Source organism: Thermobia domestica, unplaced genomic scaffold (assembly GCF_964235325.1).
Source record: "Thermobia domestica unplaced genomic scaffold, izTheDome1.hap1.1 HAP1_SCAFFOLD_149, whole genome shotgun sequence".
NCBI classification, from domain to species: domain Eukaryota; kingdom Metazoa; phylum Arthropoda; class Insecta; order Zygentoma; family Lepismatidae; genus Thermobia; species Thermobia domestica.
This window is the reverse complement of record NW_027655897.1, coordinates 1-18,759: the sequence shown is the minus strand read 5'-3', so window position 1 is coordinate 18,759 and position 18,759 is coordinate 1. Positions and strand designations below refer to the sequence as shown.

At 35.9% G+C, this 18,759-nt stretch overlaps 1 protein-coding gene across 1 annotated transcript; it reads right to left on the bottom strand.

The window, feature by feature from the left end:
* Window positions 1-8,765: 8,765 nt before the first annotated feature.
* On the bottom strand, window positions 8,766-18,624 carry LOC145676401 (uncharacterized). The gene is made up of 2 exons (XM_081747259.1): window positions 18,427-18,624; window positions 8,766-16,132 (listed from the first exon to the last, which is right to left on the bottom strand). The coding sequence occupies exon 2, from the start codon at window positions 15,296-15,298 to the stop codon at window positions 13,277-13,279; it is 2,022 nt and encodes a 673-aa protein (XP_081603385.1). The 5' UTR covers window positions 15,299-16,132; window positions 18,427-18,624; the 3' UTR covers window positions 8,766-13,276.
* Between the last annotated feature and the right edge of the window lie 135 nt (window positions 18,625-18,759).

Genomic DNA, 18,759 nt, shown 5'->3' with positions numbered 1-18,759 from the left:
TCCCGGTTGATCCGTCACTCGATAATAAAACTTTTCCTGTGTGGAAAATAAGTTTGTAAATAAAGTTTAATTATGGTCTTTTGCTTTAAAAACGCTTTGTTCAAGTTTATGGTAGCTTCTGTCGTCATCTGGTAGGCAGATGTGAAATTCATTTTTCCCCACACTTTCGGAGGTGTATAGCTATGCCGCTTCCCACTTCTGAAGTTCTTTCTTAAATAGGCTTTGGTTTCATGCGAGGAATCTCTGGTCTGAGTTTTTAATATTGTTTATGAGACGCCCTGTACATTTTTTTTTACCATGGTCCTATCGTTTGTCGTAAACCATTCATTTACACTTCACTTATTCGATTCTGTAATAAAGAAGTGATCAAGAAATATACCGTCTAGGGACCGAGATCGCTGTTGAACACATACAAGAGAGGAAATTAGTGCGAGGTATTACATGCATAGAATTGGAGAACATTCACTGCTTTCCCACCTGAAATTTATTTTGAATGGAATGCATGTCCTGAGTCTGTATTGTATTTGTTACTATAGTGTCTTCATACGATATAATGAAAGTGTATATTGCATTGCTGGTATAAGCAACGCATTTTTCAAGTTTCCAGAGTTTTTTTTTTTTTCAGAGGCTATATTGTACCTGTTACTATACTATGTTTTCGTACGATGTAATAAAGGTTTATATTATATTGGTAATAATTACGGCGCTAATTCAAGCATCCGTAGTGCAGTTTTTATTTTTTTTTTTATTTTTAGCTAAAACTTATACTTTTGCCCTTGTAGATACAAATAGCAGTGTATCATTGTGAAAACAAAATACATGAAAGAAATTGAAAATTTGTGTGGTACAAATTGAAAAAAGTTGCTATTCAAGGGTAGGATACAATAGAGCAAAATAGTTCTTATACAGGGGCAAGGTAATACGTAACGTAATCTTGTAAGACACGCCTCCGTTTCTCAGGACCAAACTGCGTTATGGAAGCTAGAAAAAGCGCTATCGAAAGCGTGTCGTATGCACTATCAATGCTATGTAGACTTTCAAGCCATCGTACGAACAGCCACATAGCATGGTAATAGGTACAATAAGACACAGGTACAGTAAGGGAAACTTCAGGATGGTACACCCATATGGAAATTTACGTCAAAAGTGTACCATCCAGAGGTGTCCCTTACTGTACAATATAGACTCTACAAAGATTTTACGAACAACTATACAGTCTAGTAGGGGGTACAATATTGGCTTTCACGACATGGTTCGACCAACTATATATTATAGTATCTGGTACAATATGGACTCTCAACAGATCGTACGAACAACCATCAAACATAGTTGGCAGTACAATCCAACATCGTTCCAGCAGCAATATAGTATAGTGCACGATACAATATGGACACCACGGATATTGTATTGCCAACAATGTAGTATTGTTACAGTTGCCATGCTGTATGGTTGCAGACACGATATAAACAGCGAAGATATTGTCAGGTGTACCACACTCTATGGTCACGACAACAACAATATATTGTAGTAGCAACAATACAGTATGGTGGAAGCTACAATCGTCGCTCCAATAATATCGTATCTCTAGCAATGCAGTACTGTTCGTCTTACAATATTTTATCGTCCTCACAGCAATACAGCATTGCATTTTCAACTATATAGTATTGTTACGTGTATTGTCTACTTTTGAGATGTGGTTTTTGCAACTATACTGTATTGTACTTCCAGCTACATCTTGTCTATATAGTTGGAAATACCAGCTAAAACCGTTGTTCATTGAACAATAATATAGTTCCTTTACCCCAATTTTATTGTAAATCTAGCTATATCATTTCAACAATATTTTATTGTATCAGTAGCCTAGAAGCATGGTCGTCACTTTTTTAACCATGCAGTATTGTAACTGTCACCCATTTTCTGGCTTTTCTAACTATACTTGTTTTTTGCGTGTTCTAAAGGAAATATTTTTTTTTAAAAAAAAACTGAAACATGTTTTTAATTAACATGTCTCTAAAGAGACTTCAGGATATAACCATTTTTTAATAATTACAACTTCCGCCTTTGTTTCTACTCGCCTTTCGTCTTTCCTTCTAGGATAAATATAAATTTAAAAAACTCTGAAATATGTCTTTAATTATTTTGAATTAAAAATCTAAATATCAAATTTCATGTTCTAACGTTAACGAATTTCGAGATATGGACATTTTAAGATAATAATTGCCACACCCGTTGAATTTCCAAAAAAACATTCCTTAGCAGTGGCATCTAGCCAGAGACCGGAAGAACCTAGTCTCCAATAGTTTTTTGAGTGCCAAAAATAGTTTAAGGTGTTATTTATATATTTTTGAAAGTTTATAACAGATAACAATCAATTAACATAGAAACAAATAAACAACGTAATAAAGAAAATAAGAAAAGCGATTAATAATTAAACAATTTTCCTAATAATCCATAAAAGTAAGAATACTGGAATACCCGTGCAGTTGTAAACAGTCTGATAAAAGTGAAGAAAACGTCAAATATATCGTGACGAAATACATTGCATCTCACATTATTCCGAGCAAAAAAAAAAAAAAAAAAAAAAAAAGGAGCTGCCGGGTCCTAACACTTCCGACTTCCCTCCGAAGCATTGGATGTCAATTGTTGTCAAGTCTTACCTTCTGCGTACTTTGACCCTTCCTTGAAATCAGGGTATATCTGAAAACTCTATTGAGAGCATATCTGAGAATTACACCCTGTAGGGAATATCGTGTATACCTATTGAAAATTGACGAAATATGCACTTTTGGATTGTGTATGCGTGTCTTCCTTTACGCTGATAAGGACCACCATACACAGTTTCTGGAATTCGAAATAGGCCCTGTTGAAATTTAGTCTTTTCGCGATTTTGATCAGCCCTAGCTCTGAAACTATGCATTTTTCGTCATAGGTCCGTGTGACCTTTTTCTCTTATTTTGATGTGAGGAATCACCTCTTAGAGTTTGTCGGTATAGTTCATTAACACCCTGTATATATATTACGTATTAGTCTCTATGTATTATTAGTTTGATGTCATCAAATTCTTGTCTAGCTTCCAATATTTCATTATGTTTCGTCTTTTGTATTAAATTACACGTTTTTCTGCATTTTCCTTATCAGTAAGGAACATAGTCAACGGGGAATCCAGACTAGAGACCTGCACGGGCCGGACTTGGGCGGGCCGACTCTATTATTTCTTTGGGCCGGGCCGGGCTTAGGCGGGCCGACACTGATTTATCTTCAGGTCGGGCCGGGCTGGGGCCGATTAATTGCAATTCTTTAATTATTATTGACTTTCGTTAAACGATAATTGGAATAAAGCCAATCGTTGAAGAAGTGTGCCCGTGAAAAATGTTACAAAGAATTTACAGTTTGTGTTGCTTAGCGGCTTCACTTTCACTATAGAGGATTGCAGGCATTGCGCGGTAAATTGAACTCTGACCTTGATCTTCACTGAACCCAAAATATGACAAGAAGGGGTGGAATAGTTTTGCCTGTTACTAAACAATATTGCCATCTTCACTTTATGGTAAAAATCAATTAAGTTAGATTTTTGTTACAGGAAATGGAATTTTTGTTCTCTCGATGACAGGCAAAGTTCTAGGAGGCAATGGCACCATTCGGGAGGCAAGCGTCAGGTTGTGAACCAGAGTTTAGAAAATGTTTCTGAGGGTTAGGTCAAGTTTAATACTAAATTTTGAGAAAGATCGGGGCTCGAGCTAATTTTTTAAAAAATTTATCGGGCCGGGGTCGGGCCAAAAACTTAAAATTTTTCGGGCCTGAGCCGGGCTTGGACCAAGAATTTTAAAAAACTTATCGGGCCGGGCCGGGCTCGGGCCAAAAATCTCCAAAACTTTTCAGGTCCGGGCTGGGCCGGGCCTAGGTACATTCGGACTGGATTGGGCTCGGGCCGAAAAATTCGGCCCGTGCAGGTCTCTAATTCAGATCTCCCCCAAAAGATCAAGGACAAACGGGAAAAAACGGACTTAACGGAAAACGAGATTTTATTAACGTTAGTATGAAAACTATATTTCTAATGTTCACTTTCGAGTGACTAAAGGAGAGGACAGGTATGGTGATGATGAAAAAAGATCGAATTCGAGATTTCAATTAATTTTCACGTTTCATGATCCGTAAATGGTAGAAAAGTGATTTTTGTATGTCTGCCGCTGTCTGTTTATTCGGACGTCCCACTGTAAAGATGTTCAGTTGCCTAGAGAACTTGTTAGGCTATACACCAAATTTTAAACTTATGATTTTATAAGAATTATGTATTTTTTAAAATTTTCTTCCTATTTCCATGCTATTTTCTAATATATATATATATATATATATATATATATATATATATATATATATATATATATATATATATATATATATATATTTGTTCAGATTTTATTGTATTAACAACTCTATATTGTGATAAAATTCATTTCCAGGGAAAAAATTCAGTACGGGTTGTTTACTCTGATGGATGTTCTTCGAGCGATTTTGTCAAAAACAACTTAGGCAAAATTGTTATTATTTCATAAATAAATGTTTCACTACCAACCTAAAATATGACATGACTTATTAGTCCTAAAAAAAAAAAAAGAAAAGGATTAGTTACTCTTGCGGCGAGCTTTTGTCGAACGATTGTTTTAAAAACAATCCACGATATTTTGTTCATATTTCAGAAATAAATGTGTCATTAATAACCTTACAATAATGGAATAAACCACTTCTAATGAAAATATCCAGAACGGTAGTTTGCTCTTGGGCACTGGCACAAATCCCGGAGGAGATAAGAGGGACATGTCCCCTCCAATCTTTGTACTGGGGGAGTGTCCCGCCAATAATCCGATTTGAAATGTGTTTTTTTGGGGGGAGGAAATGTTATGTTTTGTGTCCGATTGCCACAAAGGAAATTGAGATGAAATTTATGACCCCCCCCCCCAGAATAAGCCTCAAATCTGCCCACCTCCCAATGTTGAAGACAACTCTGCTCCCTGATGCTCCACAGGATTGTTATTCAACTTCACAAATATCTTGAGCATCGTTTAACGAAAGAAGTCTTACTTGTCCCCTCCCAATGTTGAAGACAGGTTTGCGCCGCTGCTCTTGGGAGTGTTTTTCTTAACAATTTCTTCAAAAATAAACTCAGGAGCTTTTGCTCATACTTCACAAATACTTCATTAATAACATGACAATATAGCATAATTAATTTCTCCTGAAAAAATCCACTTGGGAGTAGTTTCAAGTTTTATTTATTTTATAACAATTTCTCCAATATAACTCAGGCGATTTTGTTGATATTTCAAAAATATATATTTCATTAGTAACTTTAAAGTATGACATTAATCATTTATCATGGAAAAGTCCACAAGGAGTAGTTTCCACTTGTGATGAGTTTTCTTTGGACGGAGACTTCAAAAAATTTCACCTTATAATTTTGTTCATGTTTTCACAAATAAATATTTTAGTAAGATAGTTTAAAAAATTGAAGCGAGCATGTTTGGTGTGGTGGGCCATATCTTTTATTTAGAACAGCGTTTCTCAAACTTTTTCTTTCATGGAACCCTTTCACGTCTAAAATAAAATGGCGGAACCCACGAAAATAGTATTAAATTATTCGACAATTTATAATAATGATGCCAGTCTTTTGACGACAGTACTAAGTGACTCATCTAAATTCTAACTTACTTCTAGATGAGATAGAGAGTTCCATATATATATATATATATATATATATATATATATATATATATTTGGTCTAGGAATTAATTCGTGCGGGTGGACAAGAGATGGCGCAACGAACGGAGCGTCCCACAGTTCCGTGTATCCACACATGTGTTGCAAACCCCTGTCATCGCGTATCGTTCGTAGTATAGGGCAGTGGATTAAAGCGTCAACAACACCAGTTTGTAGTTAAGTGAACATGGCGCAATTTGTGCCTGATAAAGTGTTTTTGCGGGGTGTCCTGCTGCATTACTTTAACATGCAGAAAAGTGCGACTGAAAGTCATCGTATTTTGGTGGAAGTGTATGGTGACCATGCTCTAGCTGAGCGAACGTGTCAGAAGTGGTTTGCACGGTTTAGAAGTGGTGATTTCGGCTTGGCAGACCAAGAGCGAGCTGGACAGCCAAAAAAATTTCAAGACGAAGAATTGACAGCATTGCTCGAACAGGATTCGTGTCAAACGCAGGAACAACTTGCAGCAGCATTAGGCGTTGATCAAACAACAGTCTCCAAACGCTTGAAAGCCATGGGAATGATTCAAAAGATGTCACATTGGGTTCCACATGAATTGAAAGACAGAGACGTTGAAAGACGAAAAACCATTTGCGAATTGCTGCTTCAACGACAGAGCAGAAAGGGGTTTCTGCATCGAATTATTACGGGTGATGAGAAGTGGATCCATTACGAGAACCCTAAACGAAAAAAGGCCTGGGTGAAACCAGGTGAACCAGGTCCATCACAACCAAAACGAGATATTCACTGAGCAAAGGTTATGCTGTGCATATGGTGGGATATGAAAGGTGTGGTGTACTATGAGCTGCTGCAACCGGGTGAAACTATGAATGGAGAACGTTATCGACGACAATTAATGCGTTTGAAGCAAGCTCTGGCCAGAACACGACCAGAATGGGAGAACAGACATGATAAACTTATTGTTCAACATGATAACGCTCGCCCACATGTCGCAAAACCGGTCCAAAACTATTTAGAAAATGTCGGATGGGAAGTTTTACCCCACCCGCCGTATTCACCAGACGTTGCTCCTTCGGACTACTACTTGTTCGATTGCATGAACAACGATTTGATTGGACAACGGTTTACTTCTTCAGAAGATATCGAAACATGGGTCTCTGACTGGATCGCTTCCAAGGATGAGGACTTCTTTCGCCACGGAATCCGTACATTGCCTGACAGATGGGCGAAAGTGGTGGCTAGCGATGGACAATATTTTTCTTAAGGTATTTATGTATTTTGTGTTTGTACTACAGCTTCAATGTGTGCGTACCAACCGCACGAATTAATTCCTAGACCAAATATATATATATATATATCTATATATATAAAAGAGAACGTACAATTTTTTGTCCGCTCATCACGCTAATACGGCTGAACCAATTTCTTTCATTTTTGGGGGGTTATTAGGATTTGGACCCTAGATGGTTTTTATCATATCACTTTAATTTTTAATTACCAGTGTCTTGAGATAATTGACCATTCAGGTGTCCATAACGTACAAATCCTTTGTTATTAGTTCATCATAGGTAAAAATAAACGTATTTATATGCAACCCGCATGACCGTGTCACTCGGCGGGTTAACATAAATGACAGGCGATATACAGCGGAAAATAGCTTGAATCTTCTGTTTAAAATTTTTTAATTGATTTGCTTATTTTTACAGACACTTTTACAATATGCCAGCACCGGGATGACCGCAGCGAAGCGGGGCGGGTTAACATAAATGACAGGCGATATAATGTTAAGATTTACTGCAATCTTCTATGGTTTTTATCATATCACTTGAAAGCGAAAAAGTAAAAATTATCTAAGTAACAAAGTTTATTGCGTTCCGGGGTGACCGCAGCGAAGCGGGGTGAACGCTGCTAGTATATATATATATTCCGGAACACACTTCGAGAAACGCTGATTTAGAATGTGAAATATCGGCATGTTAAATATTTTAAATTACTCACTGGGATTTTGGCTTTTACAATACACCCTAAAAAATGGTATAGTTGGCATAACCATTAAATGGTTAATAATACCAGAATAGTATTGCTTATATAGGGACAGCTATGCTTATGGCCAGTAATAGCATACAGGTATGGCTACTAAATCCGGGTTATTGTTACCATACATATGTGCAATAGTACCATATTTCTGTATTGTAAATTTAACTATAATCGGAGTTAATAGTCAATATTACCATGCAGATTACAATACAGCTACATCCCAACTATACCTTTATAGCTCTGCCTACAATACCATATTCGTTCGAATACTATACCGTATAGGTATTGCAAAGATACTAGATAGTTGGACAACAGGTGGACAACCATACCGTATAGTCATTGTAACCATTATATATTGTTGTATTTGCAAGACTAAATTACAGTACCTACAATACCGTATGGCTATTTTAACAATACTGTCTTATTAAGACAACCATATAGCAGGGTAGCTGCACCAAATTTTATACTTCATGTAACCATACTATATTGCTGTAGTTGCAATATTATATGACTATATCTACAATACGGTATGGCTATGTGAACAAGAACGTCTTGTTGAAGCAGCCATGTAAGATGGTAGATGGAACAACCTGCATAGGTACTATAACCATATTATATTGCTATGGTAGCCATGCCGTATTGTAATATTGAAGATAAAGTATGTTTGCTGTTACCATGCTAGATTGTTGACAGAACAATCTAGCATAGTGTGTGGAACAATTTCGGAATTGTTATAGAAACAACACGCATAAACACACCACCTTGATTCTGCTTCATATTAAACTTCACAGAAGATAAGACAAAGGTATTATTAGAAACAGTTCCAGTAACCATTTCAATACTTCTTTAAATGGATAATGGAAATGTTTCTAATAATACTTTTGTCTTATCTTCTGTGAAGTTTGATATGAAGCAGAATCAAGGTGGTGTGTTTATAGCTATCGTAACCATGCAGTGTTGTTTCTATAACAATGGAACTGAGGTGGTATGCAATGTAGATCAGAAATTACACAGCATTTATAACAACTACTTTTATTTTCCTTTAATCAAGTATACATTACAGAAAAATTAGAAATGCAGCACAGTAATACCAAAAAAGGAACTTTACAATAATGCAGTTACGAAAGTATATAAATCTTTTAATCAATGCAATGAAAATATACCACATACTTTTGATTTACATTTCTTTCTTAATATTTTTACACGTATTTTATAAAATGTGGATGTTACTAAATAACAGTTATTCCAAGTAACTGAACACGGAAGACACATATTGATGATGTGTCCAAATTAGAATTATTTTTCATCTTACAGTTTCAGTTTACATCTGACACCATCTTCTGAGAGAGGAAATAAGATGGCAAATAATGGGTAAGGAAATTGAGAAGAACTCGAAGTATTCAATTTTGTAATCCATTCTTTTCCCATCCTATTTTTCTCTATCTAAAGATGCTGTCAGGTGTACAACCAGACTGTTAGACAAGATATAATTCTAATTTGGATACTAAGAATTGCCCCAATTAGATAAACTAGAAGTTTTGAAGAATCAAGATTCACTTAATACAATACACATATATACACGGTGATTCAGAACTCGAATTCGCAGGAAAATGAACTTTGAATACCCTGGTCCTCGTAAAGTCCTTAAAACTACAAAGAAAAACGTTCTTCGCAGGACAATCCGCCTCCACCATATCCGTTACGTTTCAACACAAAACTATGAAATATTCAAATTTGAAAGTTTTACTCCCTTGAGCGGAATATGGTACATCAACTCTGTCAATCATAGCGTGTTCTAAAGTTCATTTCCTTACGACTTCGGTATGCATACAAGCAAGAAATATATTGATTCTAGTAAGGAGCATGTAAATGAATATCAAATGAAATTAAATGCTGATTCATTTCACATTCTAAATTCAAACTTGAAAATTTAGTGGCAAGTATTTGTGCTTAAACTGATTCACACAGAACAGGAATCAGAAGAAAACAAATATATATATGTATTATTCCATTAGACGCAGACTTACTGTTTTACTGATAATGAATATATTATATAACGATTTATGGCTGATTCGTTTTATTATTAATGAATTTAACACTAATGCTTTATTGTTGTAAGATCATATTGCACTTATTTTTAATTTATTTTCCACATTCCTAATACTGATACAATAAATCATTTTCAACCAAAACTGCTAAGTTTTTTCTTAGACAGAAAACCAAGAAGAAAAAAAAAATGAGTACAACTTAACAAATATACACAATTCTTTTGAAACTTGGTAACCGTTTGCATTAAAAATGTAAATAATATGAAAAAAAATACAAAACTTGTTACAAGACTGCTTTTTTTAAATGGAAAATTTTGTAACTACCATGTAGTTCTTTAGTGTCAATACCTACATCATAATAAATGTGTTTCTTCCTACGTTTGATAAATAATACGGAAACATGCATAAAATAAAGCGTAGAAGATTGAACTGAATTAGTGTTTCGCTATGTTAACTGAATTTTCCTTATCATTTTATTATTACATATTTTTCAAAAAGCTTTTTGGAGTTGGTAGTGCGTATTTCTAATGTCATTTAATCTCTCAATTTTTTTTCTTTCTTTCTAAAGTGTACCGTATATAACGGAGTACTGAAAAGTTTTCAGAATAGTTTTGCAGCTCGTGAAGTTTAAGCTAGAATGATTAAACACCACCAAGCAATTCCTCGTACATCCTTTGTGAGTCAGTGCCCTAAGCGGCTTTGTCCTAGGAAGTCGCATTTAGTTTTTAAGCGTATCTTCCCCCAGTTATGCGCTGAGTAACAGCGAAATTGAAGGTGACGAAATTTATGAAACTAGGTAAAGCTAGAAAATCTGCTTCAGAAACACATGAAATGTTGAAGTCAACATTTGGAAAAGATGCTTTAGGCCATGGTCAAACGTAAGAGCATGTTAAAAGTGACAGAACATCGGTTGAAAATAATGTCCGTTCAGGATACCCGTCAATCGGCATAGGATTTTGTACCACGAAGAGAACATGGGAGGATTACTGTAAAGGCTGTGTAGAGACTTGCTGTAAAGACTGTGAAAAAAATTATACTACTAACTTTCCATCGGATTTACCCAACTCTGCACCGTGTAACATTTTCTTCTTCTTCAGAATGGAAATCAACTTCAAGGGCCGAGGATTTAACAGTATACAACACTCAAGCGAAACTGCCATCACGAAACACACGAGTGGAAATATATGCAAAAATTAAACGTGATCTTCTAGCACCAAGTCGCTTAAGCATTGACCACCAAGTGATGCACGAGGAGCCATTTGCCGGAATTTTACTGTACAGACACTGCGGAAACTGAGTACCCCATCATACACAAGACATTATTTAACATGATAAACGCAAACAAAAATTTACATTAAATGCCCACACAGACTGGATTACAAACGACACAATTTCACGACGAAAATTTTCGTTAGAAGTAATTATTATTATTTTACATTTTCTGAAATTATTTTCTTGGTACAATATGCATTATTTGCATCTAACAATAATACGAAAGTATTTGCTAAGCAGTAATAAGACTTGTAAGAAAAGGCACAAGAACAAATAAAATACTTAAATACAAGGGACAATAATTAGAACCATCGTTAGCGTAACGTTTCGTAACACCTAATATAAACGTTACAATACGAAAGAATATCTACTGATTCATGTTCTATCATAGGTTCGCTACATGTTTCCGTACCTATCTCTTAAGAGTTAATGGCATTTGATTTTCGCGACGTCACGCCTGTGGTTTTCATTCCTTAATAGTATTCGATTTCTCCTAGAAACTTTCCTTATTTTTATAAGTTTAAAATAAAATGAGGAGACAAAATGTATAACAAAGAAATTGGGGCAGCTCCTGCAAGTATCTACATTTTAAGGAGTAAAAATTTTGTTAGTGCACCAAGGATCAGAACAGGAATCGTCAGGCTGACGTCCTAGATTCAATCTTACGTCCAATAGCATATTTTCAACTCTAAAATTAGAACAAAGTGTAGTTTGAACTCAGTAAAGGTTATAGTAAATGGTTTATGTAATTCAGTGAGATTTTGAATGAAGAAATATTATGACCACTAGCAATGTATTTGCAATCAATAAAAGCTATTCTTTTCGACGTACGACACATCATACTACCATATAATATTAATCGGAATTTAATGGCATCATATGTTTTTCTTAAGACGGACACCTTCCCAAGATACGGTTCTTGACTTTGACACATTTATATTAGAATTGCAGAAACCCATTAAAAACTGCTTTCATAAATATATTTTTAGTAGTTTAAACTTAGTGTCACATGACATCCTTCCCAATTAAAAAAAAAATACTTAGAATTAAAAATGGCAGACAACGATTTACCTTCCTTTCACGCAATATTGTTTAACTTTTGTTTTAAACCCATTTCGGTAACACTAAATCCTTTTCATTAGCAAATCCAAGTTACATTCTTATAAAGGAACCAGAACCCGTACAAACTTTTGCGACTGGGTACACGGATTCCTTTTCCAAAGCGGTTTTATATATATCGGGTGTAAGGAAAAGGTAGTACAGGCAGACAGACTTGATTCTACAGCTAAAACGATACGAAAATGTCTTTATAAAGTTGTCCTTTAAGGCCCCCTTTTGGAAGGGAGAGACCGGTAAACTTTGGTCGATATGGCAATATCGCACGGGTTGTCCGTAACAACACTTGATAGCAGCGACTTTGGAATGGTGTTTATCGTGGAGTAGAGGAAAGTGCCGTACTTCAAACGAAGGTACCTAACTTCAAAGCTCTTTGTCATTTTTCTTTTTCTTCTTCTTTTTTTAAAAATAAGTATGGAATATCGGATGCAGCAAAAGGTCTGAAATGTGGCGGGAAAATGTGAAGAGATGAAAACGTACATTTAAAATGTCAAATTGAATAAATGTCGTACAAAAGGAAGCTTTCTGTGCCCAGATCATGTCAAAACATGCTGTTTCAAATCTAGCCATTTTGTTGTTAAAATAAAAAAAAAACTGATTTAAAAAACCTTAGATAACGAAGAAGTTTAAACTAAACTCCAAAGCCGATATCACGTGTTTCTACAGAGTACCGCAAGGTGTTACCTCATAGTCCAAATTTTACCCGTCTGTCACTTCAAAAGGGAACCTCGGAGGACAAAATATCGTAAGACATTTTCGTTTCATTTCAGCTGTAGAGTCAGATTCTGTCCAAGCTGTGCGATCTTTTCCTTACACTCGATATGTAACCTTTTTCTATTCCGAACAAAAAATCAGTATAAAATTTACATAGAACCAACCATGTTTTTTAAAAGTTTAGTTCCTACTTCGGTGGCCATAGGACCATGCAGGCAAAACATCTAGTAGTACAGGAATGTATGCTTCATTGCAAATGCTTTGCTAGTGGATATAATATTGTTTGACTGAAAATCACATGGATTAAGAAACATTTTCTTATGCTCGAGCCCTATTACGATTATGTTAGAAAACACTGCCCCACATGCAACACAAAATCATACCGAAACAGAAACATATATGTTGTCATTATCGATTATCTTATAATACGTAGGAGGCCCTGCAAAATTCAAATTTACTGGTATGCAGATCCACTCTTGCGTGAAAGACAAATGATATGCACAGTAGTGACTGTCATAGCCAACTGTTTTCATTTTCTTACATAGAAGGAAAATGTGCGACTCTTCGTCTAACAAAATTTTTTTTATATTATAAAAGTTTAAACCATCTTCATGAATTTCGAACGCTACCATGCAACACTTGAACACAAATCCGTTGTATATGCACCAAGCTACTGACCGACAAAGTTTCAACAACGAAGGAGGTAAACACATTGAAAACAATGGAAAATTCTGATCTTGTGAAAGGTATATCTTTGCTCCAGGTCCAGTTTCTTGTTGAATATGAAAACCGTTTTTCTGAAAGAACTTATAACATATCTGCAATTGGTGTTTCAAACCTATAGTTTCTAGAACATTCTTTCGACAATAAGCAATACGGGCAGCAATCTTGGACGGTTGGTGTTTGGATTCATACCTCATACACCATGTGAAAACAAGTGGTCCTATATGTCGCATTAAACGTGGATAGTGAACCATATGATGATGCTTAGGTTTTAATGTATCCTGAAAAAAAGATTTGTATATCTCATGATGTTCTTCAATTAATGTACAAAGTAATTCAGAAGTGTTTACGTGAATAACTTTTGATGTTAATATGACTGTTATTTCTCTTAGCAGAATATAAAATTTCCAAACGATATTTTCCTCGGGGATTAAGTCACCCATTATCAAACCAAAGTACCTTATGAGAAATAACATTTCAGCAGCAGACAAGTTTAATTTATTCTTTTCAAGATTTTCAGAAGATAAAGGTGCCGGCTTATTTACGTCATCTGACATGCTTGCAAAGGCCGAAATCCTACTGTTTAAAATATCCATTGTGAAAAGACGTGTTTTGTTGATGTAGTACTTCAAAATATGCATCATATCATAGTTCCCCACCCCTTCCAAAAGATCATGCATCACGTCCACACTGTAATTTTTGGTAACATGAAAACTCGGCAACATGTTCCAAGTGCTATTCTCTTTTACTCCTGTCTGTGAAGCATCTCCGAGAATTACATGTAGTTCATAATTCTCAACGTCCCGCAAATTCCGGACGTTTTCTCTTGACTGCGCCTGTAAATCTGTTTTTGATGTAAGGCAAAACCTGCAAGGGTACTTAGCAGAAAATGACTCTGTAAAGCCAAGAACGGAATTCAATCCAAGATTGTCACCTGTAATAACACACAACTTAAAATAAATCTGTACTTCTAAACCATTATACATTACACATATACCTTCACATTCTAGGAAACGCAACTCTTCAATAAGAATTGAAAAGGTTGCTTTATTACCGAAAGTTTTTCTATCATTTGAATGAAAGAGTAAGGCGAGAAATATGTTCTCTAGTTTCGCGAAAAACTCCGGTGGAATACATGCAATTGTATAATAAACTACCCCTATCTTTTTTGTACCAGCATGCCCACTTAAAGGATTGTTAATTTCGTAATCGTCAAAGTAAAGAAATAAAGGTAATATCAAACGATCATCAGAAACCGTTACCTCGTTTCTCCAATGCAGTCCTTGCACACTACTGAAAAGTACTTCAGTCTCTTGTTCTGCACTGTTCTTGAAGTGGAGTAACGTTGACAGAACATTCGGTAACTCCAAAAATCGTTTAAGCATTTTTCGCATAGGCACAAACTTTCCAAGCACTTGTAATGTTTCCACCGAAACCTCGCCTTTCTTTCTCTTTGAAGATAATTTCTGTCCAATAACATAATCAATTGGTTTTATCAACCTGCCCATTGTCTCTAACATGCCAAATCGCCTATATTCGGTTTCCAAGCTATAAAATGGACTGGATATTATACTAAACATGTTCATTACTTCAGTTACTGTATTATCATCAACATGATTTCCTCGAAGCGTTTGTAAAATTTTCTCTCTTAGCAGTTGCATCACACTACCGCCCATAAACCCGTGTACCCAGTCGCAAAGGTTTTGTATATGAGTTCTGGTTAAGTTACATTGACTATACAGTTTAGTAATAAAAAGAAGGGCTTCCTCCTTTACAGCCTCACGGTAATCTTCAAGAGAAAGGCTTTCCACAGAAGTTTCAATTGGTATATCACCATTATCAGTCAACTGTCTCTCAACATTGATGTGACACACCTCATTTTGGTATCCACGAAAAGGCTGGTTCCCATCACCACCCGTACTTGTTCTTTCGTGTTTCAGCAAGTGTTTGCGGAATGAATTGGCGTTATCAAATTCGCGTCCACACAACGAAAGGGGCTCATGGCACCTAATTTGTGACAAAATTTTAAATGAAGTAACAGAGACTGACTCGTTCTTAAGTCACTATGACAAACAAAACACTTAGGCATCTTCTTACAAACTAAAAAGAACGTATATACATGAAAAAACTATTTTACAAACTAAATGATTAACGGAAAACAACCTTTCCCGCCATTACACCTTTGATATTTCAGAGATAAGCGTGTTCACTGAAGGAAAATTCTTGTCGCAGTCATTTTCAATTTTGTACATATGTTTCTGCACAAATGTCCACACCTGTTCCGATTCCTTCGGATATTCTGCATCCAGTACTTGAAACGTCTTGAATGTGCTATCGATTGCTTTCAGTGGAGTTTCAACTCTGTAGAGATTATCCTCAATACTCACGTAGAAGGCTTGAGGTTCATCTATTTTTGAAGCGACAACGACGGGCATGGGCTGCACACTACATCCAAAGCGCTGCATCTTTAGATGATGCCTTTCTAACTCTGTTTGAAGATCGGACGCTTCCTGTAAGTCATGTACACAGAATTATTATCACGTTACACACCTATTAACACGTTATCAAATTCCAAAAACTACAAATACACGTATAATTAAAATGAGCTTGTATTTTAAACACGAGGTGCACCAATAATATATATAGCAATGCAATTAAACTGCTACCAACTGTTTTCAGGCATTCTTCTATACTAGAAATGTAATGTAATGAGGTCATAATTGACGCGAGTCACTTCTACGCGATATGAAATGTCTTGAAAACTAATATAGGTTAATATGACAGTATTTCGAATGTATTATTATACCCCTTGAGTTGTACATTTTTAATACCGTTCATTGTGTTTGTATTATCCGATGCAATTAAGAAAAGTTCTGGAAAAATTAAGTAAAGTTCCTTAGAGGAATCTACCCTTTAGTATAAGGTTTGAGAATAATCACAAAGAAAACAATCTGAATTATTGCACTTATAAACTTGACAGTAGTTACGTGAATAGATAACTGCGACATCAATAAAATTGTCCTAAGCTTACACTTAATGGTTTACATTTACAGTAATAAATATTTCAATTAAATGTGGCAAACTTGGAATCACATCCAGACATAAAGTAAGCACGGATATTTTAAAGATAAATTTAGATCCTGTACGTCAATGACCGCAATTCTTGACGTTACAAATCTCCAGGAAGAAGAAAGAAAAACCTTTGCGGAAATTTGAAAAGCAAGGATGCTACAATATCAATGAATTAGTTTTTAAAATAATGATCGCGAAAAGGTTGGTGCCGTTCCCCTACGTGCTGTTTAGTATTTTTATAAGATTGATATTACACACATATCATTACCTCGAGTATAAACACTTCTTACTTATTTATGCCATAAAATGAAGAAAGGAGTGCTATCATAGTTCCAATATTTGAAGGGTTGAATGAAGAACATTTTTAAAGGCACTGGGAAAAAGCTGTTTTGAGCCAAGTAAACATTTTATCCATGACCATAAACATATTTAACCTCTACTTATGTTTTAGAAAGTTTACATAGCATTCACCGAAAGTTTTACAGCATTTTTACGTTTACTATTGTTATTGGAATATAGGGTTTCATCACGGGAACTTCATAAGGCATAAACCTACAGTGGAACCGAAAATACGAATAACATCCTAAAATCCCCTCCCCCTTCCTCCCGGGAAATCGAACGCAGTCGCCCAACAAAGGAGATAAGTGTACTAGCAACGAAGGAGTAACTTTTAGGTCGGCCTTAAGTTCGTCACGTTTGAGGGATGTCGTCCCTCGGAGAGCACACAATCCGAGAGAGGGGAAGAAAGAAAGGAATGGATGGGGAAGGAAGCGGTCTGGGACCTGTGTGTTAGGTACCATCCCGGCATTTTTAGCATCGTTCACTGTGTTTATATTATCCGACGCGATTAAAAAACAAAAAAAACTCACTCAACCCAGGAAAAAACACTCAGGATGATTGGCCTGAAAAAGCTGTTACACTTCTTTGATCGAGTGATCCCACCGGGAATCGAACCCAGAACCGCTCGCACCAAAGGCGAGGGCGTTAGCGACTAATAAATATTGTGTTTTCCTATTTTATGCATATTCCTTTCTATCTACACAACTTAGGTTCACGATATCTTCGTAAGATACAAATCGCGTCACATACACCGATATATGCTTTACTAATTGCATGAAGAAGAGTCATGTATATTGCAAAATATGGTTGATAGCTCACTCCACCAAGGGCGTGCTGTCCCGAGGGGGCCTTTTCTTAAACAAACTTTTTTGTTTCCATGTACCACCAATATGATCCTCTTGATATGGTATGGTAATCATATCAATTGAGTGCACATCAAAGATGGAGCGGGTCAGTGGCTATGGATCACGTGGGGATAATTTTGAGTATACTTTAGTGGATCTTGGGTTACATTTCCATGTTCCACTGTTACGTATGACTACCCTAACCCAACAGTAACAACTGACTCATTGTAGTCCTCAATATAAAACATTCCACTTTGATCCACTCTCGACATATTCGGTCAGTAGGTCGAAGTAGATCAGTAGATCATGGTGACACGTGGTGAGTCAGAGTGGATCGTGGTTTGATGAAAATGGTGTTTGCTTACACAATATTTTTGTTTGAGCATAGCAGTTTTTCCAGAAAAGCTGATTTTTTTTTGTTTGTTTGTTTGTTCGATAAGGTTTCGTGCAATGTTCTCCATTCTCCAATCACTAATTAAATGTTAATGACATATTTCGTGGTAATCAAGTGTAGATATTAATACATTATATTACATAATGGTACATACTCTGACATGAAAAAGGAATCCTTGCTGTGCCTCGTATTTGGAAGGTTTCCATAATCCACCTCCGTCTTTCCTTTTGATACACGTGGTCACAGATGGGAAATATCTTCCAAGAAGTATTAATATTACGACTGTTCTGGCATCTGGAAAAGAATGAAATATCAAGAACATTTGTAGGTAATTAATTTACGCTTATACAGCGAGGTCCGGAAGTGGGCGTACCTCTAATTGGTATTTTCTGACGGTTTTTGGTTTTACCTACATTTGTTTGGTAACACTGCTTGGCATTGTCTGGTAACATTCCTTTGCATTGTCTGGCAACATTGCTGTCCATTT